Raw genomic sequence first — 27120 nt, 5'->3', positions numbered from 1 at the left:
CAGGAATAGCACAGGCTGGCCATGGAGCCTGGGCCTCTCCCTGCCGTGGTTTGTAAAGTAGAAAGAGTCCCCTGCACAGTCCCTGGGGAAGTCGGATCTGCCCGTTTGTAGGTCGCTGGTGCTGAGTAGGCTCTTCATAAATGTTAGGCTCCTTTCAGTCCTTAGGAAAGTGAATTAAGCCATTATTCCTTCCAGGTTGCTCAGCATAAATCGCATTTTCTCCATTCTAAGTGCCAGGCCTACCCCCCTCCTCCACAACCCCCACCGGGAACATTGCAGACCCAGAGCTTCATCTGACAATTGGCGTATTTCCTTTTCATATGATGCTTTTACCTTTTTTTTTTTTTTACAGGCGGTGGGGGGAGGTTGGGAGGGGAACACTGGCCTTCAGTCAGTGGTGTTTCCACAATCCTGCCTTCCTGGCCTCCCTGGGAGGTCAGGAGACAGGACACCACAGTCAGGAGCTGTTGGTGGCAGGTGGCCTTGAGCTTGCATTTCTCGGTGTGGCCTGAGCCCCTACCCCCCAGATCTCTGGGTCCTTCTGAGTCCTTGCAGTTTTGCATTTGTTTGTGATAGTGGATAAGGCCTGTCTCGCAAACCAAGCTACATTCTCCAAGAGGCCAGACTCTTGGTTTTGTCACGGTTGAGTCCCCAGCACATGGCACAGTGTCTGGCACATGGTATACCTTCAATAAGTATTTGTGGAAGAGAGAATGCGATAAGGAAGGCAGGGCGTGGGTGAGGGAGAGCAGGTAGGGAAGGTGATAGAGAAGGGGAACATTTGAGTTGGGTCTTGATGAATGGGTAGGAGTTTACTAGGTGGGCCAAGTGGAAAAGGCATCTCAAGAAGAAGGAACAGCATATGCAAAGGCAGTGGGGCGTGAAGTGCATGGTATATCCCAGGAACAAGAAGTAGGGCTGAGTGCCTGAGTACTTAGTGAGATGGGGGAGTAGCTGGTTAGGCCGGAAAGATACCCTCAGCTCATCACAGAGGAGCCCCAGTGGGAAGCAGGGAACTGGGATGTCTCTTGAAGGTGAGGAGAGGCTGTGGGTCTCAGATTTCTTAGCAGGGAGGGAGAGATCTGACTTGCTTTCCAGAGAGGAACGTCTGGCAGTGCCGAGGCATCCTCCAGCTTGCCCCACGCTCTCCCTTCACTTCTGCAATTGTCCCTGTAAGAAAAATCACAGCCCAGTTCTCCCACGGGGGCTGCCCAGGGCGAGAGCGACGTGGATTCCCTAAAACCCGAACATCCCCAGAACCACAAAAGATTTCCCAGGGAGATGCTGGTTTCAAGAATTGAAACTCTGCTAGGGGGGTGAGCTAGCAAAAGGGGAATTTGGAGCTCAAACCATTTGGAGGGCATCTGGGACATTTTCCTAAACTAAAAGTAATCAAAGCGCAGGGCAGGTCTAACTTCTCCAGGGCCAGACACACGAGCTGTCACCTCTCTTAACAATGGAAGGAACAGTCTTTTTTCAAGAAAGCAGTCCGCCTGTGTTAGCACACATGCAGCCCTGTCTGAGTCAGGCGGGAAGCAAGCCTCTCGGGCCCGACCCCCTGCGTCCTGAGCCCCTCGCCCGCTCTCCTGAAACAAGCACAGGTCCCTGTCCTGCGTGTCTTCTCAGAAGCTGCGGCTGTGCCTACCTGTCACTCAGGCGCAAAGGGAGCATGTTCTTCGGTCTGTATCTTCCCTTTTGCACACACAGTGTACCGTCCGCCGCAGCGCCCCACCTCTTTCGGACGCGCATCACTCGTTAGCCAGCGCCTTACTCCTTATTAGCTCCATGGTGGTCGGTTGTTCGCAGCTTGTTCTTCCTGGTCCCTGAGCGCATGAGTGAATTGTCTGAAGCCTGAATTCCTCAGGAATGGACAGTCACGTGCAATTTAAAGTGTTGATGGATAATGTCAGATTCCTTCTCCTAAAGACGTTGTGCAAAGTCTACTCCTACCGCCCACTTTCCTCGCGACCCCGAGGTTGTGAGCGACTCCCAGGTGCCCACACCCACCGTTGCCGATTCCTCACCCAGTGCTCAGCCCCCCGCCCGCTCCCCTTCTCCTCTGGCCACCGCTTCTCTCCCCAGAACCGCTGTCCCACTGTCACCCTTCGCCTTCCACAGATGTGTGGACGTGTTCAAGCAGGTAAGCGGCCCCTCGCTCCTCCCTGCGCGGACGGGGCAGCCCCCCCTGCTGCCTTCACTCGCCCGGCAGAGAACCCCCAAAGCGGGGTGCACGTTCCTCCCCTTGTCTTTACCCTGCAAATGTCTCGAACTCTACTGCACTGGAATTTTCTGGGTTTTGTGTCAGATTTCAACAGGCCTTTCCTACTTCGAGATGATAGGAAGTTTCTCCCACGGATGATCCTAGTTCTCTTGTCATTTCATTTTTCATCTTTAAATCCTTGATCCATCGCTGTGTTATGAGGTGTGATATAAGGATTCGACTTGGTAATTTTTCATGCAGTTCGCCCTCTTCCACTTATGAAACAGTCCATCTTGTACTTGCCTTTTGAAATCACTTCTTGATTTTGTTGTGAACTCCCACCCGGGTCGGGGTCTCTGCTCGGGTTGTGCAGGACTCGCTGTTTCCGTTGCTGTAGCTGTGCGCTCGACCCTGTGTAGGTCGTTGCCAGGGCTGCTCTGGCTTCGTTACTCTTTTCTACAAAAGATGCACTTGCTATTTTTGCTTGTGAATGTTAGAATCAGCGTGTCTAATTTTTTAAAAATGCTATTAGTATTTTATTGTGTTAAATTTACAGACTGACTGAGGGGAACTGGCGTCTGTTAGGCAGTTTCCTTATTTATATGATAAGCACTTGTGTTTCTTCTCACTTATAAACCGATCATGGCTTCTGTATATTAATTTTGTGCCTGGCTACCTCACTGAACTCTCTTGTTGCTTGTAGTGGTTTTTCTGGTCATTGACTATCTGATAACTGAAAAGTAATAGCAGCAATGCTAACCACACCCTCCCCCCCAGCTCTTACCTTTCGTGCTCCTTCTCTGATCTGTGCACTGGTGACTACTTGCAGGAAATGGCACAGAGCAGTGGAGATGGTGGACGCGCTGCAGTGTCCTGGCTCTGATGGGAAGGCTGCCAGTCTCTCCACTGTTAACGCGGACTTAACACAGTGGATGCTCAGTGCTGTCCAGTGCCTTCCAAGGTTTCCCCTTAGACCCGGCTGCAGGGCCACCAGCCTGCCTTGAGGCTCCCCCCGCCCCCCGCAGCTCCTGGGGAGCCAGGGCAGCAATCAAGGGCCACCTGGCAGCTCTTGTGGTGTTGTTACCAGGGCGCTCTCAGCTGGAGGAGGCAGAAAGGCGCACCTACCTGGCTCAGATAAACGGCGATGTGTTATTCCCGCAGACCGAGACACCTAGAGCAGGCAGCTCCTGGGTCCAATTCAGGATCTCAGCCAAGTCAGGGAGGGGTGTAGCTTTCCCTTCTTCCCCTCTGCCCTCCTTGGCCTGCAGGCTTTGCTCCATGGCACTCAGTGTGGTCACAACCCGACCCCCAAGCATCCCTCCAGCAGGCAGGACACGCCCTGTGATGAAGAGGGGCTCTTGGTGGGTCCTTCTGAGAAGTCAGGCAGCCTTTCTCAGAAGCCCCTCAGGACTTTCCCTTTGTCTCAGAGGCTGTGTCTCCTGTCTTAGGGTGGCCTGTAAAGTGTCATTATTTTTTATGTCTTTAAAGATCAAATGCAGTGTCCTATAGAGCTCATTTTTGATGACTCCATATGATGGCACCCCGTTTCTGGACCCACTTTACTGAGCCAGTCCCCTGATTTGGGCCTGATGTGGCCCTGGAGATGTCCTGGGCTCTGCTCTGCCGGCTGGGCTGGTCCCAAGTCCTGGAACAGTGCTCACTGGGCGCCACTGCCTGTCTCAGGCCATCAAGGATTTCTCTTTTGGTTCCAGATCATCAAGAGGTGCTACCAGAGTAGGGTGCACAAACCCCACGAAGGCCAGGGTGCTGGGCCATGGGGGCCGTGGTGGGGGCCCTGCATACTGCCCTGGATGGAGCAGGGTGGGGAGGGTGAGCATAGGAGACCCTGGGCCCTGCAGGTGAGCGGCACACTGCGCCTGTGATTGAGTCGTTTGCTGGAGGATCTGACAGGTGGGCAAGTGGACAGCAGGTGCCAGGCTACCTCTGCTCATTCCTGTGTCTCCGGCAGGCCTCTGCCCCTTTTCTGCCCACTGTCTCATGAGGTTCCTTCTTCCCCTGCCTGTTCAGATTTATTGTGTGGCACATGTATAGGCCACTAGATGACATTTCACCTCCTGACTGAGAGTCCCCATGCCAGGCCACGGCCCAGCATGCTCTCTGCTTTCAGCATCTTTCCTTTCTCTCACTTTCCCTCGCTCTCTTTTCTCTCTGCACTTGTGACAATAACAAGCTTTCTAGAAATGCAGGGGTGCTCTGTCGTCCCCTCACAGTCCCGGCTGCGGGCTGCTGCAGTGGAGGGGACCTGAGACATAACCACAGTCTCCGTAGCCTGATCTCAGAATTGACATTCTGTCACTTCAGCCCTTTTCTTCTATTCATTGAAAACAAGGAACTAGGTCCTGTCCACCTTTAGGGGTAATTTATGGGGTGTGGATACCAGGAAGCAGGGTTCATTGGGGCACCTCAGAGCTTGTGCACCATGGGGCTAGAGCCAAGAGGTCAGACCACCTCCGATGGCCTGTGCTCAGAGACCCCACCCTCGGCAGTGGGTTTGTGAGTGGCCGGCACTTTAGAAGGCCAGTTTACAAGTAGTTTTCCATTTCTGACCAGAGCCAGTTGCGAGCTCCACTCTAGTCATGTGACCTCAGACAAATTCCTCCGTCAGCCTCTGTTTTCTCGTCTGTAAAATGGGTGCCACAATTGTACCACCTTACAAGGTTACTGTCAGGATATCGAGCTAAAATATACAAACCACTTAGAATGTTGCCCAGAATATGGGAGACATCCAATAAAACTTGTGTATTTTATTAAGAGAGATTGCCTATCACCTCCGCAGAGCCCTCCATGTGTCCCCACAGCCATTCACTGAACTCCCACCCTTTTCCAGGCACTACTAGTCCCCAGGGATACCAGGGAGACCAAAGGAGGCAAGGTCTGCTGTCACAAAATTTATATGCTTTTAGTAGACAGTAAACAAGGGTACAAATAAATAAGCTAATTTCCAATAGTGCTACATTCTACAGAGAAAGGAAAGTGGCAGTCATTGGGCAGGAGTGACAGTTGCTTGACTGAGGTTCTCACCTAGGAAACTTTCTCTGATGGCTGTTGGGCTGAGGGTGATGGTGAAAGGGAGCAGCCCTGCCAGGACCTGGGACAGTAACACTCAGAGCTCCTGGAAGTGCGGAGGTTCTAGTTGAAAGAGGGTGAGTGAGGAAGAGGAAGGGAGCAAGAATGGCTGATGTCAGTAACAGGACACCTGGAGGTCCAAGGTCACACTGGAGTTAGATTTTATTCCAGGAACAGTAGGCCCTCTGAAGAGTTTTAAGCAGATGTGTTTTGCTCTTAATGGGATGATTTTCTTTGCTGAAGGGATGCATGGATGGATGGATGGATGGATGGATGGATGGATGGATGGATGGACGGACAAACGGGGGAGATGGGCAACTGAATGGATGGCATCAACACAGCACAGCTTGGTGCCTGTTGCTTACCCCTCAGCCCTTTAGGAAATATCTTCAAAGCAGCCTATGTCCAGGCTCCTGACACTGTCCTAGAGGAGTGAATATGCCGAAGGAGAGGCTGCAGGTTGGCAAGGGGGCTGGCTCAGGCTCCTTTTGTCCCAGGGTTGGTGGAAGTGTTGGTGGTGAAAACACCACCAGGTGTTAGATCTGTGGGGTCGGACTTGACCTCTGCTCAGCAACCTTGGCACTTGAGTTCTGGTTAGGAAAGAATTCAGAGCCAAAACTCAACCTATAAGAGAAAGTTTATTTAGAAAGTCAGAAGTAGAAGTGAGTGGTAGAAGAAGTGGGCTCAGGAAACCAGTTACAGAGGCAAAAGAAGGGCCCTTGGAGCTTGGGAGAAAGGGAGAGGCCAGGAGGAAGGCGACAGGTAAAGGCCCTGGCGTGTTCCATAGACGGAGCCGCACTGGGCCTTCCTTGAGGGTATTTATCCGGAGGGTCAGGGGAGGGTCCCAGTAGCATATTCATCAGTGTTCCAGGTGATTGTTGGGGCAGTGGGTCATTGGTCAGTGTGGTTGGTCCTGAGGTCAGCCATGGCCTTGCTTCTCTGGTTTTGCTGCTTTTCTGGGCCTGGAGCTGAAACACAGCTGAGGCCTAAATGTATTTGATGTGGGTCAGACCCTCTAAGGGGTCTAACCTGCATGACTAGTAGCATGCCAGGGGAGGAAGGGTCAAGGGAGGGTCCAAACTGCATGACCAGTGATATGCTAGGGAAGGAAAGGTCACCCTGGGGGTGAGGTACTTATCTTCCCAGTTTTGCCCATTGATAGGTACCAGGGGCTTTCTGCCCTGGTGACCTTCTGTACCTGGCCCACCATCCTTGCTCTGCTCATGTCAGTCTAACTGCCTACCATAGAAGTACCATAAAGGTGGCAGCTGATCTCATGGAAAGAACCTAGAACTGCCAAGTTCAAATGCTGGCTGTGCCATTTCTTAGCTGGGTGGCCCTGGGCCCCTGGAAGCCCCTGGGGCTCTGGCTTCCCTGTCTGTAACACGGGTGACAGTGACCACAGAGAGCATGACTGTACTGAGAAAGCACTGGCACAGTCCACGGCTTCCTTTTCTCATTCAGACCGCACCAGAACCTCATGGGGCAGGTCGAATTATTGGCTTCTTGTTGATGAAGAAATGGAAACATAGAAAGATTATGTGGCCAGTAAGCACTTATAGTTGCCAGGCTTCCTGCATAGAGAGGAGGCCCCGGAGGCACAAAGCTGGCGGGACGGGCTCAGGCCTGTGCTCTCAGCCCCTCACCTCTGAGGCTAAGGGATGGACCCCGCGGTAGCCAGGCCTCACTTCCTGCGCTCTGTCCAGGGATGCAGGGCAGGGAGTGGTCAAGGTGGCAGGCACAAGGGCCCTGTGTGGGATTTCCCTTGTAGGAAACGCGGGCAGCCCCTGCACCAGCAGCGGATCAGCTTGTTCCTCCTTACTGCCCCCGGACAGTCCCAGCCTGGGGCCACTGAGAAGTGCTCAGGTTCCTGAAGAGGCAAAAGGGCCTGAGGGTAGAACACAGAGCACACTCCTCCGGGGCTCCCGTGAGAGTTCCTGGAGCCTTTGGCCACCTGGGTTCACCCCTGGCCTGGCAGTGCCCGGCCACTGCTCCTCCCGCAGCCGCACCACCTCCCGCAACATGCCCTTCTGCCCCACCAGGCATCTGAAGAGGAGCAGGCGTCTGCCCAGGGGTAAGTGGGGAGCCAGGTCAAGAGTAGGCTTCAGGGGCACCAAGCCAGAGGATGATTAACCCTTGAAGGGCAAGTGGCTTTTGATGGCTCCAAGCTGACTAAGAGAAATGGGTTGACTGGAGGGCACATAGGTGGCTGGTGCAGCCAGGGATGAGCAGAAAGCCCAGCTGGCTCATAGGCATTGCCCGGTGTGGCCGCCCCCTCCCCACATACACACACGCACATACGCACCCATGCGGGCAATCTCGGGACATCTGCGGGGGGGGTCTTCACCCCAAGCCTGTAGCCACCAGCCAAGAGTGGCTGCTGAGCACCTGGGATGTGGGTGGTCCCAGTTACGGTGTGCTGTTAGCACAAACTACATACCAGATTTTGAAGACTTAGTTATATGTACATATATGTAACTAAGGTATATATCTCAGTAATTGGGTTTTATTTATCTGTATTTTTTTTAAAGTATGGCTTTATTGATTTCAGAGAGAGGAAGGGAGAGGGGGAGAGAGATAGAAACATCAATGATGAGTCATTGATCAGCTGCCACCTGCATGTCCCCTACTGGGGATCGAGCCCACAACCCCGGCATGTGCCCTGAGTGGGCATCAAACTGCGACCTCCTGGATCCTAGGTCCATGCTCAACCACTGAGCCATGCTGGCCGGGCTATCTGTAATTTTTAAATGTTGAAATGAATGATACTCTTTTGGATGTGTTGGGATAAATAAAAGGTATTAAAAATAAGGTATAAGGTAACTATTTTTACTTTTTATGTACTTAAACATTTAAAATTGTACATGGGCTCAAATTATATTCTCTTTGGACTGCACTAGTCCAGAGAGCTGTGTCCCCACACTTGGCCTTCCTCTCTGGGATCCTTTCTGGGACCTTCTCTGGAGCCCCCGCTCCCCTGGGCAGCAAGTAAGGTGCCTGTGGGCCCTGTGACAAATCCTCCACTGCAGCAGCGTCACCTTGAAACATCAGTGTCCTTTAATTTTGAGCATCTTCTGTCAGTCCCCATAGAGGCAGGCTAGCTCAGACGTCATTCGGTCAAGTGCGCCGGACTGACGGCTTGTCCCCTCGCTGGCAGAGGAAGAGCCCCACGGCTGCAGCGCTTTACAGAATGCTTTCGCACATGTGTCCTTTGCTCCTTTCCCTTTTTGCTGTGAAAACTTTTATACAGAAGAGTTGAAAAATACGGGTTCTTGTCTCAGCACCCCTTCTGGGACCTGCTGCGTTTTGGGGTTACCACCTCTCCCTGAGAGTCACTGTGGGTGGAAAGAGACTCACAGAAGAAAGGTCTTAAATTCAGGAGCTCAGAGGGGAAGAAAGCCCAGCTGGGAACTAAGAAAGCCCAGTGGGGTTGGGTTGGGAGCCAGACGACTGCCTGGGTCGGAGTTCACTGGGTGTACAGCTTGGGTGTGTTTCTAACATCTTTGGGCCTCAGTATTTTCCCCTTTATTTGTTTATTATTTATTGAGGAATAATTTACACACACATTATATTAGTTTTACATATCCAACATAATGATTTGATATTTGTATATGTTGTAAAATGATCACATTAAGTCTGTTAATGTCACCACACATAGTTACAGAATGGTTTTTCTTGTGATGAGAACTTGTAAGATCTACTCTCTTAGCAGCTTTCAAATATGCAATATAGTGTTATTAACTATAGTCACCATGCTGTACATTTCATCCCCGTGACTTATTTATTTTATAACTGGAAGTTTATGCCTTGTGACTCCCACCCCTATCTTTGGCAACCACCGATCTGTTCCCTGAGCTTTGTTTTATGCTTTGCTTGTTTGTTTTGTTTTGGATCCTGCATATAAGTGAGAACATAGAGTATTTGCCTGTCTCTATCTTACTTATTTCACTTAGCACAGTGCCCTCAGCGTCCATCCACGGTGTTGCAGATGGCAAGGTTTCATTCTTTTTTTATGGTTGAATAATGTTATACATATCTCACATTTCCTTTATCCACTCATCCATCAATAGACACTTAGGTTGTTTCCATATCTTGGCTATGGTATGGTGAATAGTCCTGCAATAAACATGGGGGTGCATATATATATATATATATATATATATATATATATATATTTAATTGATTTGGGAGAGAGAGAGAGAGAAACATCGATGTGAAACATGGATTGGTTGCCTCCCATTTTGGTGCATGGGTCAACGTTCCAACCAACCGAGTGGCACCGGTCAGGGAACATAGGTATTTTTTTAGTTAGTTCTTTTGCTTCCTTCAGATAAATACCCAGAGGTTGAATTGCTGAATCATATCGTGGTTTTGCTTTTAATTTTTGGAGAAACCCACATTTCGGTTCCATAATGGCTGCACCAATTTACATTCCCACTAATGATAAACAGGGGCTCCTTTTTTCCACACCCTCACCAACACTGGTTCCTCTTGTCTTTTTGATGACAGCCATTGTAACAGGGGTCAGATGGTATCTCGGGTTTTGATTTGCATTTTCCTGATAATCAGTGATGTTGAGCGTCTTCTCATGAACCTGTCGGTTATCTGCATTTCATCTTTGGAAAAATGTCTCATCAGATCTTCTGCTCATTTTTAAATGTGATTGGTTATTTTGCTATTGAGTTGTGTTAGTTCCTTATATATTCTGGATATTAATCCTTTATCAGGTATATGATTTGCAAATATTTCCTCCATCTTTTCCTCAAAAACGGGGATACTGACCCCACTTCCCTTGTGAATGTTCACACTTAGAAGGCTCATCAGCCCTCTGACTTCCTGCCTGTCTCGAGTGAGTGCCCGTGGGTGCCAGCCCCTGGCTCTGCTGCTGGTGGTCTTTCCTTCATCAAGATTCTGTGATGCCCTCCCATACCAGGCAGCGCTCCGAGTGCTGGAGCAGCTTATAAAACAGAGTGGGGTGGATCAAAATAAAAAGTATAAATAGGCAGTTCACGAAAACACAACGTACATGTGTTGCGTCCTGGATTGTGATAAGTGCTGAGGAAAAGGTGAGGTCAGGAGGGGCACAGGTTGTGGTGGGTGATGTGTGGTGAGGTTTAAGTAAAGCAGCAGGAAGATTCCAGTGGGGCGACATTTGAGGAGAGACCAGAAGACGTAAGAAAGCAAACTGTGCCGGTGTCTGGGATAACAGCTTTCCTGGCAACAGCAAGGCAGAGGGGATGCTGGTGCAAAGGCCCTGACACGGGCCTGCCTGGCTGTTCGAGGAATGGCAAAGAACAAGGAGGGGAGCCGCAGGAATGGAGGGGGCAGCAGGAATGGAAGGGGCAGCAGGAATGGAGGGGGCAGCCAGAAGGCAGAGGAGTGGTGGGTGAGGGGCTTGGAAGACCATTGCAAGGACTTTGCTGAGAGGGGGCATTGCAGGATTTTGAGCAGATGGTGTGAGCTGGTTTGGGCCTTAACTAGGTCACTGATTTAGTCTTCTATCTAAAACAACCCAGAAAAAGACAAAATATAAGAAACATGTTTTTCAAGATACTGGACACTGGGTGATGACGGACTACGGCTGCCTAAGAGATGGGAAACAAGCGACGGGAGCCCTGCACATGCTCCAGTTTACTGCCTCGAGAAAGTTCCGAGGCTGCCGTGCAGGAAGGAGAACCCGCGTGGGAACCACAGGCTCCACGAGTTAAGGAGACAGAGCTTAGAGACCGGGAGACCAGTGCATCGAGGATTTTCAGGATGGAGCACCAAGGACAGGGCTGCTCAGAGAGGAAAACTCCCCTAGCGACTCATCGCCACACACACGTGGGAAATTTCTGATTTTATTCATCTAAAAGAAACAGCTCTTTGTGTTAGTGACTTTGTTGTCTACGTCTCTGTCTTCATTTTTCTGGTTAACAATCTTTTTTAAAAAAGGGCTACACAGCCCGGCCGAGCGTGGCTCAGCGGTTGAGCATCTGTCTAGGATCCAGGCCATCACGGTTTGGTTCCCGGTCAGGGCACATGCCCGGGTTGGGGGCTCGATCCCCAGTGGGGGGTGTGCAGGAGGCAGCCGATCAGTGACTCTCATCACTGATGTCTCTCTCTCTCTCCCTCTCCCTTCCTCTCTCCGAAACCAATTTAAAAAAGGGCTACATAAAAATATTTTAGGCTTTAAGTTCCTGTGGTCTGTGCCACAACTATCCATCCTGCGGTTGTAAAATTGGAAAGCCTCTAGCAAGACAGATGGGGGAAAAGAGAGAGGACACAGATGAGCGATATCAGGAATGAGAGGGGCGACGTCACTGGAGTCTTCAAATAGTAAACAGATAATAAGGGACTATTATGAACAACTTTACACCAGTAAAGTCAACAATTTAGATAAACCAAATTCCTTGAAAGATACAAACTTCTGAAGCTCACTCAAGAAGAAATAGATGTATATGTTAAATTAAATTTGTTATTAAAACACCTTCCCCCAAAGAAAAGTGCAGGTCTAGGTGGCTCCACTGGTGAATTCTACCAACATTAAGAAATAAGTAATAGCACCTCTACCCAAACTCTTCCAAAAATTTTTGAAAAAGAGGGATACTTTTCAGCTTATTCTGTGAGGCAGCATTATCCCGATACCAAAACTGACAGACATTCTAAGAAAAGAAAATGGCAGACCAGTACCCATTATGAATATAAATAAATTTCTCAACAAAACTTTAGCAAATTGAATTCAACAATATATAAAAAGGACAATACATCATGACCAGTTGGGATTCCAGGAATGAAGGTTGGTTTAAGATTTGAAAATTCATCAATGTAATTTATTATATTAAAAAACAAAAAAAACCAAAAATCATGTGATATCTCATTAGATACAGAAAAAGCATTTGACAAAAATCCAACATCCATCTCTGATTTAAAAAAACAGAACCTCTTAGAAAACTGGAACTAGGAGCGAACTTCCTCAGTGCAAGAAGGACGGGACACAAAACCTCCAGCAGGCGCGCTTTGGCCACGGGGGAAGCAGGGCAAGGATGCCTGCTCTCACCGCTTCTGTTTCACACCGTATGCTGAGGCGTAGTCAGCGCAATGACACGCAGGAGAAATAAGAGGCACCCGGATTGGAGGGGAAGAACTAAAACTGCCTTTATTTGCAGATGGTACGATCGCCTCTGTAGGTGGCCGGCCCGTCAGCAGAGAAGGGGCGATCTGTTCAGCAGATGGAACAACCGCCCGCCCTGGACAACAGGGCGAGCTCCGACTCATCCCTCGCACCATATACAAAAACTCAGATCTCGATGTAAGTCCTAAGGCTATGAAACTTCTAGAAGAAAACTTTTAGGACCTTGGCCTAAGGAAAGATTTCTTAGGTACAAAACCAGAAGCACGCTCAGTGAAAGAAAAGGCTGATAAATTGAGCTTTATAAAAATTAAAAACTTCTCTTGGAAATCCACTGTGAATGGAATGAAAAGAAAAGGCACAGACTGGCAGAAATATTTGCAAAGCATACATCTGATAAAGGACTTGCATTCAGATGTGTAAAGAACTCTCAAATCTCAATAATGAAAAAATGAACAATACATTTAAAAAATGGACAAAAGATTTCAACAGGTATTTCACCAAAGAAAATACCTAGATGGCAATTAAGTATATAACAAGATGTCCAATGTCATTAGTCATTTGGGAAATGCCAATTCAAGCACAATGCTGTACTGATACACACCCATTCAAATGGCTGACAGTAAAAGTGCTGACCAGACCAAGCGCTGGAGAGAAAGTGGAGGATTGGGAACTCTTGTGCACTGCTGGTGGGAATGCAAAGGGTGCAGTCACTTTGGAGAATAGTTTGTGGCAATTTCTTAAAAAGTTAAACAGCCGGGCTGGCGTGGCTCAGAGGTTGAGCATTGACCTATGATCCAGGAGATCCTGGTTCGATTCCCGGTCAGGGCACATGCTTACGTTTCGGGCTCCATCCCCAGTCGGGGGCGTGCAGGAGGCAGCTGATCAGTGACTTTCTCATCATTGATGTTTCTCTCTCTCTCCCTCTCCCTTCCTCTCTCTGAAATCCATAAAGACATTTTTTTAAAAAGTTAAACATACATATATGACATGAATACATAACTAAACATACATGAAAAACACATTAAAAGTTAAATACACAGTCCTAGAGCACCATGAGAGGGGAACCATGGGCAGGGGCATAGCTGGACCTGAGAGCAGCTGTCAACATCTGGGCAGGGCAGGTCCAAGTTTTATAGAGGAAGTTTATATAAAGCCTGTATAACTTGGGTGGCCCTCTTTGGGACAAAGAATTGAAAAATGAGATATTCCAATTAGGTACAAACTTGTAACCACAACAAGTTCTCAGAGCCTTGGACTTCCAGGTCCCTTTCTTCTGAGTCACCTTGAGAATCTTCCAGAAATGCTTCTGGTGGCATCTGGCTTCTCCTCCCCACCCAGAACACTCAGCCGTCGCAGCCTTCATTGTCCATGTGGTGTGGGGTCCTAACTTATGGAGCTCTGTCCCTGCCTCAGTTGGAGCCCCACGCCCCCATGAATGCTGCCTGCAGCTGGCTGAGCTGTGGGGTCGCCTGTGCTCTTGGCAGGTGCACCTGCCTCCAGGGCTTCAGGCTCTGTTGTCTCTGCCTCAAGCTCTCCTCCTCGCCACCTCTGCTGCTCCAAAGCTGCGTGGACCCAAAGGAGCAGGGCTGTGTGTGTAATGAGGGGCTCCAGAAGGCACCCTAGGGCCCTGGCAGTCTTGTCGCCTTGCTCAGCACCCTCCTGAGCTTTGGGCCCCACTGACCTTTCCTGCTTCTCACCCAGAGTCCAGGCCCAACCCCCCCAGTGAGGACTCACCCTTCCCTGTTCCAGTGCTTAGAGCAGCCTAGTCCGTTTCCCAGTCTTCAGTGGCACTGCTGTGACCACTACAGCCCGACCCCAGCAGGCCAGCTTGTTTGTGGGGGATGGTGGAACATGGGGTGGGTGAGATCCCAAAGTTGGGGACTTGGAATCCCTGACTCTACTGTGCTCTAGTTTCCTCATCTGTAAAATGCAGATGCTAAAAGTACTTCCCTCAGAGTCGCTATGAAGGTTAAAGAATCTAGGAAGGCAGGTGTGTCTGTCAGCTTTGTTCATTTGAGTGCCTGCAGCTTCTAGAAGAGTCCCAGGCAGGTACCAGCTCCTCAGTAAGCACTTGATTGTATCTGGTCTCCATCCTGGGGCTGGGCCCCAGCGAGGACTGAGTGTCCCCATTCTCCCCACTGCGGTCCCAGCCCCTTGGGAACATGGATCCCTGGGACTTACCCCACCAGCAGATGGTCCTGGTGAGGGTCTTTAGGCAAACACATAGGCGAGTTACATATTATGTGATGTGGGGGGAGCTGCATGAAGACAAGGACATTCTTGAAATCCCTTAAATTGCCTATGAAGTCAGTATAAAGGGTTTTATGCACATCCCCAAACCTGGTTCATTTCCATATGGAAGGTTAGTTCATTTACACGTGAACACACGAGACCCACTGGAGTCCCTGGCAGTTCACAAAGGGCTGGCTGAGCTTTCCCTCCTCCCGCCTTTAGATAAGAGCCCAGAGCGTAGCTGGGAGCAGGACGGGCAGAATTTTGGAATTTTACTCCGGGTACCGAACTTCTCAGACCTGGCCTCCAGTCTGCATGCTTTTAAAAATAGTGCCCCGGGATGATTTTAATGATTCTGATTCGATACAGAAAAATTGCAAGATCAAGGAAGAAAAACCCCCAGAAGTGCCCCAAGGCAGATATGTGAGGTGTGAAGGGGCAGGCTGTGCTGGGCTGCTGCTGAAAGCTGTGGAGAGATGCTGTCTCCGCCGGGGCAGGAAGAGCTGACCGGTGTTGGGGCTGGAGAGAGTGCGTGGGGGAGGCCACCCCGTGTCCGCACAGGGGTCCCGTAGTAAGCCTGTGTCTCCCTGTCTTGCAGGTGGTGCCGTGGAGCGGGAGAAGGTGCCGGCCAGCCCTGAGGCGCTCCTGCTCATGGCCAGTTCTCAGCGTGACATGGAGGACTGGGTGCAGGCCATCCGCCGGGTCATCTGGGCCCCGTTTGGTGGAGGTACTGCCCGTAGCCCGCATGCTCACCCTCTAGAACCCTTGCGTCCAGGTAATCACGCCCCCACCCGCTCCTGGCCTGCAGGGCCCTGTCGCCCAGGACCCACTGGCTGTGTACCATGCTGCTTAAGACAGGCAGGCAGCCCTCAAGAGCTGTCCCTCGGGACACCAAGCAGGCCCTGGCAGGGAAATCGTGCCTCTCTGCGCCAGACCCCTGCCCAATGCTTCGGGTGTGTGAGGTCTGCACAGGGGCCAGAAGTGAGCGCTCAGGGCCATAGCAGATCCTAGGAACAGTGTCCTGCCCTCTGCGGTGCCCTCTGCAGACAGAGGCCCCTGTACCGGCCACGACACCCGCCCGTCCCGACAGGAAGGCAGCAGCTCCATTCCCTTCCTCCTCTATTCGCAGCCCTTACTGGGAGCCTAAAACGTAGCGGGTTTTGTCCTAGACACTTGCGGTTCAGTGGTGAGCAAAGTAGGTAGTGTCTCTGCCCCCCTTCCCCGGGGTGTCCTGTGTGAGACAGCAGGCGCGTCGCGTGTCACGTGTTATCCAATGAGGAGCGCAGTGAGCAGTGTGCAGCCGCACGGGAGGACCTGTGTGCGTGTGTGCGTGTGTGTGTGCGCGCGCGTGCACGTGGGCGCCAGCTGGGCCTCCCGGAGAACCCCAGCAAGAGCGCACAGCCGGGACTCGCAAGTGCATGGGTCTGAGGTGGGACTGGGCAGCGGGAACACAAGGAGCCTCGGGAAGGCCAGCGTATCTGAGGGAGTGAGGACGGGAGAGTGGGGCCCTGAGGCGAGAGGTCTCCAGAGCCTGGGGACATGGTGGAGATTTCAGATTTTGTTCTAAATCAGTGGAGCATCGGGGAGGTCTCTGAGCAAGAGACAGACAAAACTGGACTTAGATGTATAAAAAAGCCCTCTGGCTGCCTTGTGGGGGTGTACTGTAGACAAGAGTGGACACAGCAGTTGGGGACAGTCATGGGACAGGGTCACGGGCCAGGCAGCGAAGAGTGGTCAGCTGGGGGCATGTTCTGCAAGTGGCGTTGCCAGATTTGCTGATGGTCTGACATGGGGCATAGAGAAAAGAAAGTGGTGCCCATGGGCAGCTGCTGACTCTGTGGGTTGGTGTCTCTATGAAGTCATCATGCAAAGGGCCTTCAGGAGGCGTTGCCACACCGGCTAAGCTGGGGCCACCTACCCCTTGCTGAGTGTGCAGACCAGGGGCCTCGGGATGCTGAGTTCTGACCACAGGAGCCACGGGAGTCCTCTCCCCCCCCCCCACAGTGCTGGTGCCCAGTCCAGACAGAGGCCAAAGGTCATCTTTGGGGGCTCATGGCACATCTCCAGATCTTGCACGCCGCATGGGCCGAGCCCCTTCCTTCATGCCTCACCTTACCCGCTGTCCTCTCCCATTCCTGCTACAGATTCCTGACCACCTGCTGTAGAACTACACGCCCCTGACCACTCTTATGTAGAAGAGTCGATATCACTTTGCAAGTTGTACTTTTTCTCTCGGGCTTCATAAACGGCCTCACACTGTTAACCATAGCCTCCTGCCCCCAACAATTGCAGCGACATGACCCACACCCCAATTTCATGGCCTGGGAGGACTCTGAAGCCTCCATGGCTTCCTTTGGTGCAAGGTGGTTGAAAGTGAACCGATAGGACAGAATAGGGCCCAGAAGTAGACTTCCATGTGGCTGGACGTTGCTTTATGACAGGTGGCACCTTTGAACACTGGAAAGAGGAGAACATAGCCGTGATCCTGGGGTAGAGAAAGACTTTTTTAATGAATTACAAAAAGCATTAATCTTGTAAGAGAAGATTGACAAATTGTACTACATAAAATGAAGACCATCTGTTCTTTAAAAGGCAGATGGAAAAAATGAAAAGATAAGCTCTAGAGTGGGAGAAGGTGTTTGCTACATATACGACCATCAAGTGACTCACACCTCAGACTCCTGCAAACCAGTAAGGCCAAGGCAGGCAAGCCAGTAGGAACATAGGGCAAGAGACTGAACGGCCGCTTCACATCCTCGTGACCAGTGAGCAGAGGCACGGGCTCAGTCTCGGGTAATCGGGGAAATGCAGATTAATCCACAAGGCGGCACCCTTCTTCTCACCTGCCCGTGTGACTAAATGAAAGGACCGCAGGTTCCAAGCGGCAAGGCGGGTATCGAGCCACAGACACTGCATGTATTGCTGGGGAAGCCGTGGGCAGTATCTGCAGAAGTGGGTGCTATGCACGCCTATGTTTTAGCGCCTCTACTGCTGGGCATGCTCACAGGTGTGCCAGGAGACGTCTGCGTCAGACACTCTCAGCAGCCCATTGATGACGGCCTGACGCCAACCAAGCGTTTAACAGCAATACAGCAGATACAAAAATAGGATTCTTTCTTACAACAGAAAACTCAACAGTGAGAATGAATTACCTACAGCTCTACCCAGCATGCCTGAATCCTAAAAACATACTGTGGGACTGGGGAAGCCTAATAATGTGCTTTATAATTCCAGTTATATAAAGTTACATAAAGTTGAAAAACAAGGCAGAAGTAAACTATTTATGGATAGCTAATTAGGCAGCAAAAATATAAAGAAAAGAAATGATGCCATAAAAGTCAGGATGGTAGTCAGTTACACAGGTGTTCATCTTGCACTATTGTCTTTTCTGGATGTGTGCATATTTTACTATGTAAAGAATAAATAAATAAAGCAAAGCAGAGAAACTGCAAGTTAGAGTCTAAGTAATTGCTCATGACAGCTAGTCAGGGATCAGAGCTGAGAAATGAAGGCGGATGTTCTGAGCCCAAAGGCTGTGCTTTGTTTCGGCCCATGCAAGGCACTGTCACATGTGGTCTACCCACACCCCAGTGTGAAGGCTCCCTGCCCATGCCTTTCTCTCACTCTCTTTTCCCCCCATCTATCTATCATCCATCCATCCATCCATCCATCCATCCATCCATCCATCCATCCATCCATCCATCAGCTACCCATCCATACATCTATCTCTCTCACTGTCTCTCTCTTGCTGTCTGCCTCTCAGCTTGCTCAGAACGAGGACCCTTTGCAGAATCCCACACAGAACTCAGGTTTGCTCCTCCCCCAGCTCCCCCCCCCCCCACAGTGATTATCAGACTTCTCAGGCTGTGTGCTGAAGAACCTGCAAGAATTAAAACAGGAACCACCATCAAAGGTGCTTATCTCCTTTCCACCAGAAGCATAGAGGAAGCACAGAAATCCCAGGGGCTGGTGATGCCAGACATGTCTGGACAAGCATGGGCACTCACAGGTGGGCTAGTCAGCCTCTGGAGGTTTCCTGGCAAAGCTGTTATTAGCCTGGGTTCCACTGGAAAGGAGGCTTAGAGGATCAGTCCTTCTTTCACTGTCTAGTAACGGAGCCCAAGAGCCCTTTCAAGCATGTTTATTCTGGCAGAGAGCGGGCCACCTCTGACAGAGATGAGTGGGCAGCATGCCTGCTGCGGTTAGAGAGCCTGGGCGTCCCCACAGAGAAACTGGGGCAGGCCAGTGGGTCAGGGAAGCCTGCGACTGCTGGTGGCCTGCCCAGGGATGAAGTCACTGATCGAGTCCTTCATTCAGCCAATCAGTCATTTGCTCAAGAATGTGTTCCAGGGGCTGGAGATGCAGCAGTGAGCAGGAAAGACAAGGCCCCTGACCTCACGGAGTGTGCGTTCAATTAGAGGAGACAGATCACAAGATGAGCAGGCCTGTTGTAGGTTAGATGGTGGTGAGTTCAGTGGAGAAAGATGAGGTGCGGAGGGCAAGCAGGAGTGATGGGGGGGGCAAAGGTTAGTGATACTTGAGTAAAGGAGATGAAAGGGTGAATTAAACACGTACCTGGGCAGAGAGTTTTGGAAGCAGAGGCAGGAGTGCGCATGTTGGAGGAGCAGCTAGGAGCCAGTGTGGCGGGAGCAGAGTCTGTGAGGGGAGAGAGGAGGAAACAGGTCAGAGAAGTAATGGGTCGGAAATCAGTAGGGCCTCGTGATCACAGTGATGGCTCTGGCTGTTCCTCGGAGTGAGGTGTGTCATTGACAGGTTTTGGACAGAGGAGTGGCGGAGCCTGATTCAGGTTCTAACAGGATCCCTTTGGCTGCTGTGTTGAGAATAGGTAAAAGAATGCAAGGATGAAACAGGGAGAGCAGTTAGGAGCTTATTACACAATTATACAGGTAAGAGATGATGGCTTGGCCCAGGATGGTATTGGTGATGAGAAGTAATTGAATTCTTGATGTATTTTGAAGGTAAAGCCAGTAGTATTTCCCTGTTGGGATGGAGGAAAGGTGTAAGAGAATGAGAGATGTCAAGGTTATTCCAAGGTGGTTTTTTTAATTTATTTTTTTAAATTTATCTTTATTGTTGAATGTATTACAGGTGTCCCATTTTTCTCCCCCAGTTGATCCCTTCCACCTTGCTCCCACCTCCTCCCCAGGCCTTCACCCCATCATTGTCTGTGTCCATGGGTTATGCATATATGCACATAACTTCTTTGGTTAATCTCTTCCCACCCTCCACCCCCCTTCCCTCTTTCCTCTGAAATATGATCGTCTGTTACATGGGTCAGTGTCTCTGGGTCTGTTTAGTTCATCAGATTCTTTTGTTTATTAGCTTCTTGTTAAAGAAGACCCTTCAACATTTCCTGTAGTGCTGGTTTGGTGGTGATGAACTCCTTTAGCTTTTCCTTGTCTGAGAAGCTCTTTATCTGACCTTCGGTTCTAAATGACAGCTTTGCTGGGTAGAGCATTCTTGGTTGTAGTTCCATGTTTTTCATCACTTTGAATATTTCTTGCCATTCCCTCTGGCCTGCAAAGATCTGCTGAGAAATCAGCTGACAGTTGTATGGGTGCTCCCTTGTAGGTAACTAACTGCTTTTCTCTTGCTGCTTTTAAGATTCTCTTTGTCTTTAACCTTTGGCATTTTAATTATGATGAGTCTTGCTGTGGGCCTTTTTGGGTTCCTCTTGTTTGGGAACCTCTGTGCTAACTGGACTTGTAAGTCAATTTCTTTCCCCGGGTAGGGGAAGTTTTCTGTAAGTATTTTTTCAAATAGGTTTTCAATTTCTTGCTATCTTTCCTCTCCTTCTGGCACCCCAATAATATGAATGTTGGGCCTCTTAAAGTTGTCCCAGAGGCTGCTTATGCTACCTTCATATATCTGGATTCTTTTTTCTTTTTGCTCTTCTGGTTGGGTGTTTTTTGTTTCCTCATATTCCAAATTGCTGATTTGATTCTCAGTGTCCTCTACTCTACTGTTGATTCCCTGTAAATTATTCTTCATTTCAGTTCGTGTAGCATCCATTTTCTCTATTATTTTCGTCATACTCTTACTAATGTCCTTGAGCATCCTTATAACCATTATTCTGCTTGCTTGGATCTATTTCATTTAGTTCCTTTTCTAGGGATTTCTTCTATTCTTTCCTTTGTGACATGTTTCTTTGCCTCCACATTTTGGCTGCTTCCAGGTGTTTGTTTCTATATATTAGGTAGAGCTGCTATGTGTCCTGGAATTTGTAGAGTGCCTTTGTGTGGTAGGTGTCCTGTAGGGTCCAGTCACCTGAGCTGGGCCTTCTAGGTGCTGCCCTGTGTGGGCTGTGTGCACTGTCCTGTTGTAGTTAAGCCTTGGTTGCTGTTGGTGTCACTGGAAGGAACTGACCCCCAGACCAATCAGCTGTGAGGGCCAGCTGCAAGTACAGCCAAAGGGCTGCTGTGCTGGAGACGCCCCTATGGAGCAGGATTTACTTCAGTGGAGCTTTGGTGTTCACCAAGTGCGCCCCTTGAGTGTGTCCCTTGTAGATGTGGTGGGGTTGTGATCCAGCGTGGTCAAGTCTCACCACCAGGTGCACTGTCTCTGGGGCCTCCTGGGAGGTGCAAAGTCAGCCTGTGCCAGTGCCTTGCCCAGGGCCACCCAGCATGAGCTACACAGCAAACCGTAGTTGGCTGCTGCTTGTGCTGGGCTTGGTGTTTCCAGGAGAGGCCAAGCTATGAACCAATGTAGGCTGCCACTAGTGCCAGGCCCTGGGCCACTTATCAAGCCATATGGGGCAGCCGCTGCCTGTTGGAGAGATTCTAGGAAAGTCCTAAGCATGAGGCTCGAGAGGCCACTTGCATAGAAAAGCCCCTGGAAATGGCCTGATGAGCTGCAGGTGGGGGGGCGGGGCCAAAGGTGTGAGTCAGGTGCTGGCGATTCAAACATGGCGCCTGCCTGCCGGCTGTGCGGGGAGGACTCGCCACAGGAGCCATGGCCTCCGCCAGCCCTTCTGCCCGGGAGGAAGCCGCCCCTCCAGCTCTCTCCCGGATTTCAGGCAGGTTAGTTCCTCCCCGAGTGTCCCAGGTCCCTTCAGGCTGCTGCCCGGCGCTGGGCTCAGAGGGAGCGTCCAAGTGAGTCCGTGCCGGGCCCTTTAGAGGAGCTGCTGGGGCTCCCGCAGCCTCCGAGACCCTCAGCCACAGTCCTCGCCGGTTTCACGGCCCGAAGCTATGGGGACGTCTCTTCCCGGCCCTGGAGCCCTGGGCTGCGGCCTGTTGTGGGGCTGGGACCCCTCCCTCCTCCGGGAAACCTCTACGGCCGAGATTCCCTTCAGGGTTTAAACCACGGCACTGGGGGTGGGCCTTCGGCCGTCTCTGTGATTCAGCCCGGATCCGCCCTCCTCCCGCTCTCGGTGCTGCTTCAGTTCCCTGGTTGTGGGGCTTCTGTTCAGCCAGATTTCAGGAGGCTCTGAGTGATGGTGGTTCTGTATTTTAGTTGTAATTCTGATGTGGTTGCGGGAGGCGGCGGGTGCAGCTGTTCCTCTGCCAGCTTGTTTCCTCTCTCCAAGGTGTTTTGATCCAAGCAACTGGAAGGATGGATTAGCTATTAACTGAGGTGAGAAAAACCACAGGAAGTGTATTTGTTTGGCAGGAAGATCAAGAGTTTACTTTGGGGCTTAGTCTGAGATACCTGTGAGATGCTCAAGGTTGGATGTCAAGCAGGTGGTCAGACATTTAGTCTAGAGATTAGGAGAGAGGACTGGGTTGGAGAGAGGATGTGGGGGTCATCAACACACTGATGGAGTTTGAAGCCATGAGTCTGGATGATACACCACCAAGGAAGCATAGGGCCAACAGAGACCCAGAGCTGAGTCTCGAGCTGCTTCCCTGCAAGAAGTAAGGGAGAAGAAGAGCCAGCAGAAGGGGCTGGGAAAGAAGGCTAGTGAGGGAGGGAGCCAGGAGCAAGTGGGGGCCCTGAGAGGAGTGAGGAGAACGTCTAAGGAAGAGGGGCAGTGGTCAGCTGGCCGTGCACTGCCGATACATCAGTCCAAAGAGAATAGACACTGAGCACTGTTCATAGGTAACTTGAACCGGGGTGGTTTTGGTGGAGAGCTAGGGATTAGCTTGAAAATATTGCACATGAGAAAGGAGGAGAGGCAGGAAATTGGAGTTTGAGCATAGCCAACTTTCAAGAAGTTTGCTGTAAAGGGAAAGAGAAATGAGACAGTGGCTGGAGGGGGAAGTCAGGTAGAGGGTTTTGTTTATTATTTTTCTTTAGTTGGGAGACAAAACAGCAATGCAAAAGATTGATGGCGCAGGAAAGGGAGAGAAGACTTGCTGGAGCACTAATATTTCTTGTAGAGATAGATGCAAAAACTCTGAACAAAAGACTAACAAATTGAACCCGGCAATACATGAGAGGATTATGCACTGTGACCAAATGGAATGCAAGGATGGTTTAACATCTGAAACTCAATTAATGTAATACATCAATAGAATAAAGGACAGAATCCATGCAATCATCTCAACAGACTCAGAAGAAACATGGATAAGAATGCTCAGTGTTTTAGGGGTAGAAAGGAACTTCCTCAGCTTGCTAAAAAGCATCTACAAAAACCCCATAGATAACATACTTAATGGAGAAAGACTGGTGCTTTCCCTGTAGGTGGGAACAAGACTAGGAGTCACTTCTGCCATTTCTGATCAGCATTGTACTGGAAGTCATAGAGCAATAAGTCAAGAAATTGAAGTGAAATGCATCAGATGGGAAAGAAAGAAAGAGAGAGAGAGAGAGAGAGAGGAAGAAAGAAAGAGAAAGGAAGGAAGGAAGGAAGGAAGGAAGGAAGGAAGGAAGGAAGGAAGGAAGGAAGGAAGGAAGGAAGGAAGGAAGGAAGGAAGGAAGGAAGGAAGGAAGGAAGGAAGGAAGGAAGGAAGGAAGGAAGGAAGGAGAAAGAAAGAAAGAAAGAAAGAAAGAAAGAAAGAAAGAAAGAAAGAAAGAAAGAAAGAAAGAAAGAAAGAAAGAAAGAAAGAAAGAAAGAAAGAAGTAAAAGTATTTCTATTTGTAGGTGACATGGTCTTGTATACAGAAAAATCTAGAAAACTGTAAAAAATGCAGCAAGGTTGCAGGATACAAGGTCCTTATACACAAGTCAATTGTATTTCTATACAGTAGCAATGAGCTAACTCATAATAAAATCAAGAAAATGTCATTTACTGTAGTATCCAAAAGAATAAAACCCTAAGGAACAAAGTTAACAAACAGAATACAAAACTTAATACTCTTAAAATGACAAAACATTGTTGACAGAAGTTAAAGAAGACCTAAGTGAATGGAAAGACTTTCCATGTTTGTGGCTCAGAAGACGATGTGTGAAGAGCGCAGTGCTCTGCAGCGGGTCTCTGGACGTCTGTGCCCAGGCCCGGAGCCCCGCCGGGCAGTGCCTGCTGGCCAGCTGAGGGGAAGGAAGGGAGTCACGGGCACCCCAGGCTGCCCGGCTTGCCTCGTTACCTGGAGAGAGCCTGCAAGCCTTCGAAGGCGAGTCTTGTGAACACAGGAAGGTGCCTAGCAGAGCGGGTTGCATTGCCGTGTGAGAGGAGGCGGTGAGCACAGGTCTCGGCACCAGGCTGTGGTCCAGGTGTATAATCTGGCTCTCCCTGTGCTTGCTGCGTGACCCTGGATAAAAATATCTTCTTTGCAGGATTGTCATGAGAATTAAAAGAGAAAAATATTCAGCACTATTTAGCACTAACTAGTCCTTATTTATTCAACAAACAGAGCATCTGCCGTGTGCAGGCAGGGGACGTGGCAAGGAGGAAAAGAGGTCAGACAAAGCTTCCATGCTGCTCCCGAGGCCAACAGCAGCAAGGAAAGAACAATCGAGTGACAGAGCAGGGGCTCTCAAGCCTGGGCCATCAAATCACCCACAGGAAAGCTGGTAAAAATAGACTGCTGGCTCCATCCACAGTTTCTAGCTCATGCGGGTGTGGCCCTAGAATTTGTATTTCCAAGTACTGCTGGCCTAGGGCCCACATGAGGACTACTGTGATTTAGAAGGTGGTGAATTTTATTGAAAGAAAAAAAATAGAGTAGTTTTAAATACAGTGGGGAGGGCAGGCTGAGAGAGTGACACTGAAACACAGCACTGAAGAAGGTGAGAGAGGGGGCCGGGAGGTGACGCTGGAGTGTGCCTGGCGCAGGCAACAGCTCGGGCAAAGGCAGCGAACTTCTGATGTGGTCCTGAGCCAGCGCCGAGGCCGATGGCGGGAGGGAGGAGCAGGGCTCTATGGGAAGGGGCCTGGTGCCTGAGGCCTCACAGGCCCCAGGAAGGACTTCAGCTTTTTCTTATAAGGGAAACGGGGAAGGGAGCACTGGAGGGCTTTGAGCTGAGGCATGACGTGATCTGATACACAGTTTAAAAGGACCACCCTGACTGCTGACCACTCTGACTGAGGGACAAGGGGAAGCCCAGGGACATATATATAGTAACCTGAGCAGGAGACAGCTGCTTTCACTGTGGTGGGTGGTGGGGAAAGTCATCAGTTCCAAATCCATTCTGAAAGCAGGACCGACAAGATCTGGGTGTGGGAGTGAGGGGAAGGGAACAGTGAAGGTGGACTCTAAGGGCTCTGGCTGAGCGCCGGAGGGACAGAGCTGTCATTAGCAAAAGCGGAAGGAAGACCTAGCGCAGAGCAGGTTTGAGAGGTGAACACATCTGAGTTTGAGAGGCCTGTTAGTCCTTGCACCAGCGCAGGTGCTGATGGGCAGTTGTATGCAGGAGTCGGGGGCAATGTTAGTGCTCAGTAACTAGTGGCATGGTGACTATCCCACTTACAGGCTAGTGCCAAACAAATCCTAGCCTTACGGGCGGCAGCATGGAATGACAGCCTTGGGGAAGGAGCCAGGCCGGGGAATGGTGTCCCTGCGCAGCTTGAGCACTCTGTGCCAAGGAGGGTGCACAGGGGCCAGGCAGCGGGCCTGCAGTGGCCGTCAGAGCCTTGTTGCCGAAGCCTGGCCATGTGGCCTCTAGGCCTCCAGAGACTTTCCTCTGACCGGCTAGAGCCAATTCTCCTGCCCTCTGGTTCCTCAGATTACGAGGCAGGATGGACAGGAGACAAATGTAGCTTTCAGAGGCCACAGAGCAGGATGCTTGACATGGAGAAGATCCTAGCCTCAAGACAACTCGAACGATGCAGAGCCACCTTGTTAGTCTAGCTGGTAGTGGTCATTATGTGCCGGAGTGACATCTCTAAATAGAAGCCCTCAAGGCACAATCTGGTTCAGAATGCAAGGTGACTGGCCCTCGCCCAGGCTGGCAGTGGCCGAGCCTGAGATCCTAGTGGACCACCTGTCCCCATTGGTGCTTGCACCACGTCCGAGCTCCTATGAGGGATTCAAAAAGAGAGAGTCTTACTTCCAGTTCCCCTGAATGTTCACCCGGCAGGCCAGGGGGCCTGGGCCTTTCCTGGCAGCCCTTCCAAAGGGGAGAGAAAGGACTGCTATTGATCTTGGCTAGGCTTTGGGTCACTAAGCCAGCAGAAGGGGGACTTGAGCCTGATTCTGTACCCTCAGCCCATTCTAATAGGCCCTGGGGGTCCACATGCTGGGTAGAGGAGGAGGTACCCTAGTCCAAGACCCAGGCTCATTGACACAGATCTGGCCTCTTCTGGGCATAGGGGTTGGCTCACAATCAGTTCCCAGGAGCCTGCGCGCTTGGATCCCTAGGGCAGGGGAAACAGCTCCCACCACAGACGCCACTGGCAGGGGCTGTTTACCAGGAAAACAGAGGCAGAGGAATGGCTGCCCTATCTTGGGAGAGCCTGGCAAGGCAGGGAGAGTGGTTTATAGGGGCTGCTCACCAGGGCTTCCTGCGCAACTCAGGACGCTAGCTGTTGGGCTGCCTTATACCCACCTCGCTGCACCCTTGAGTCCTCCCTCCCACAGCTGTGATGGAAATGTCCTGTGAGCTTGGCCTGCCTGGCTTCAGTGTGTGCTAAGTAGAGCTCAGATCACAGTCCAGAAAAGAGCCCATCGTGGTCACTGCTAAGATGAGTCCAGGGCAGGGCGTATGCCAGGCCCTCATGACACAGCCTCAGGGGAGAAGTCTGGCAGAGGCAGAGCTACCGTTTACTCAGCATGTCCCCATGCCAGGCTCTGCTTCTTGACTGACACAACAGCCCAAGAAACCAGTCCTGGTGTAGCCACTTCCTAGGTGAGGAGGCTGAGCAGCAGGAGGCTCAGGTGGTCTGTCCAGGTCACAAGAAGTAGGCGGGAAGCTGGCTTTCTAGCCCAGGCCTGATGGAGCTCAGAGCCCGGGTGCTGGATACCCCTTCTGAGGCGTAGGACGTCAGGAGCCCTCCCGGTGCCCTGTGGTCCAGGTCTCCAGCCCTCAGCTTCTTCCAGGCAGCCTGGGTTGTCCACACCAGTCTGAGGAAAGAGGGAGGGATCGATTGCATGCTGCCATGCGATACTCATGCCAGGAGCTATTATATCAAAATTATATCATAGAGGG

The 27120-nt window shown here is 50.7% G+C and overlaps 1 protein-coding gene across 1 annotated transcript in view; it reads left to right on the top strand.

Annotated features, from left to right (window-relative positions):
* The window catches only part of ARHGAP22 (Rho GTPase activating protein 22), a 120038-nt gene that overhangs the window by 72786 nt on the left and 20132 nt on the right, over window positions 1-27120 (top strand). Inside the window, exon 3 of the mRNA XM_016200857.2 lies at window positions 15232-15360. Coding sequence (XP_016056343.2) covers window positions 15232-15360 — 129 coding nt within the window. The remainder of the gene's footprint in view (window positions 1-15231; window positions 15361-27120) is intronic.

Source organism: Miniopterus natalensis, chromosome 14 (assembly GCF_054644295.1).
Source record: "Miniopterus natalensis isolate mMinNat1 chromosome 14, mMinNat1.hap1, whole genome shotgun sequence".
In the NCBI taxonomy this organism is placed as follows: Eukaryota; Metazoa; Chordata; class Mammalia; order Chiroptera; family Miniopteridae; genus Miniopterus; species Miniopterus natalensis.
Note: the sequence above shows the minus strand (reverse complement) of the source record. Positions and strands in the feature narration are given on the sequence as shown.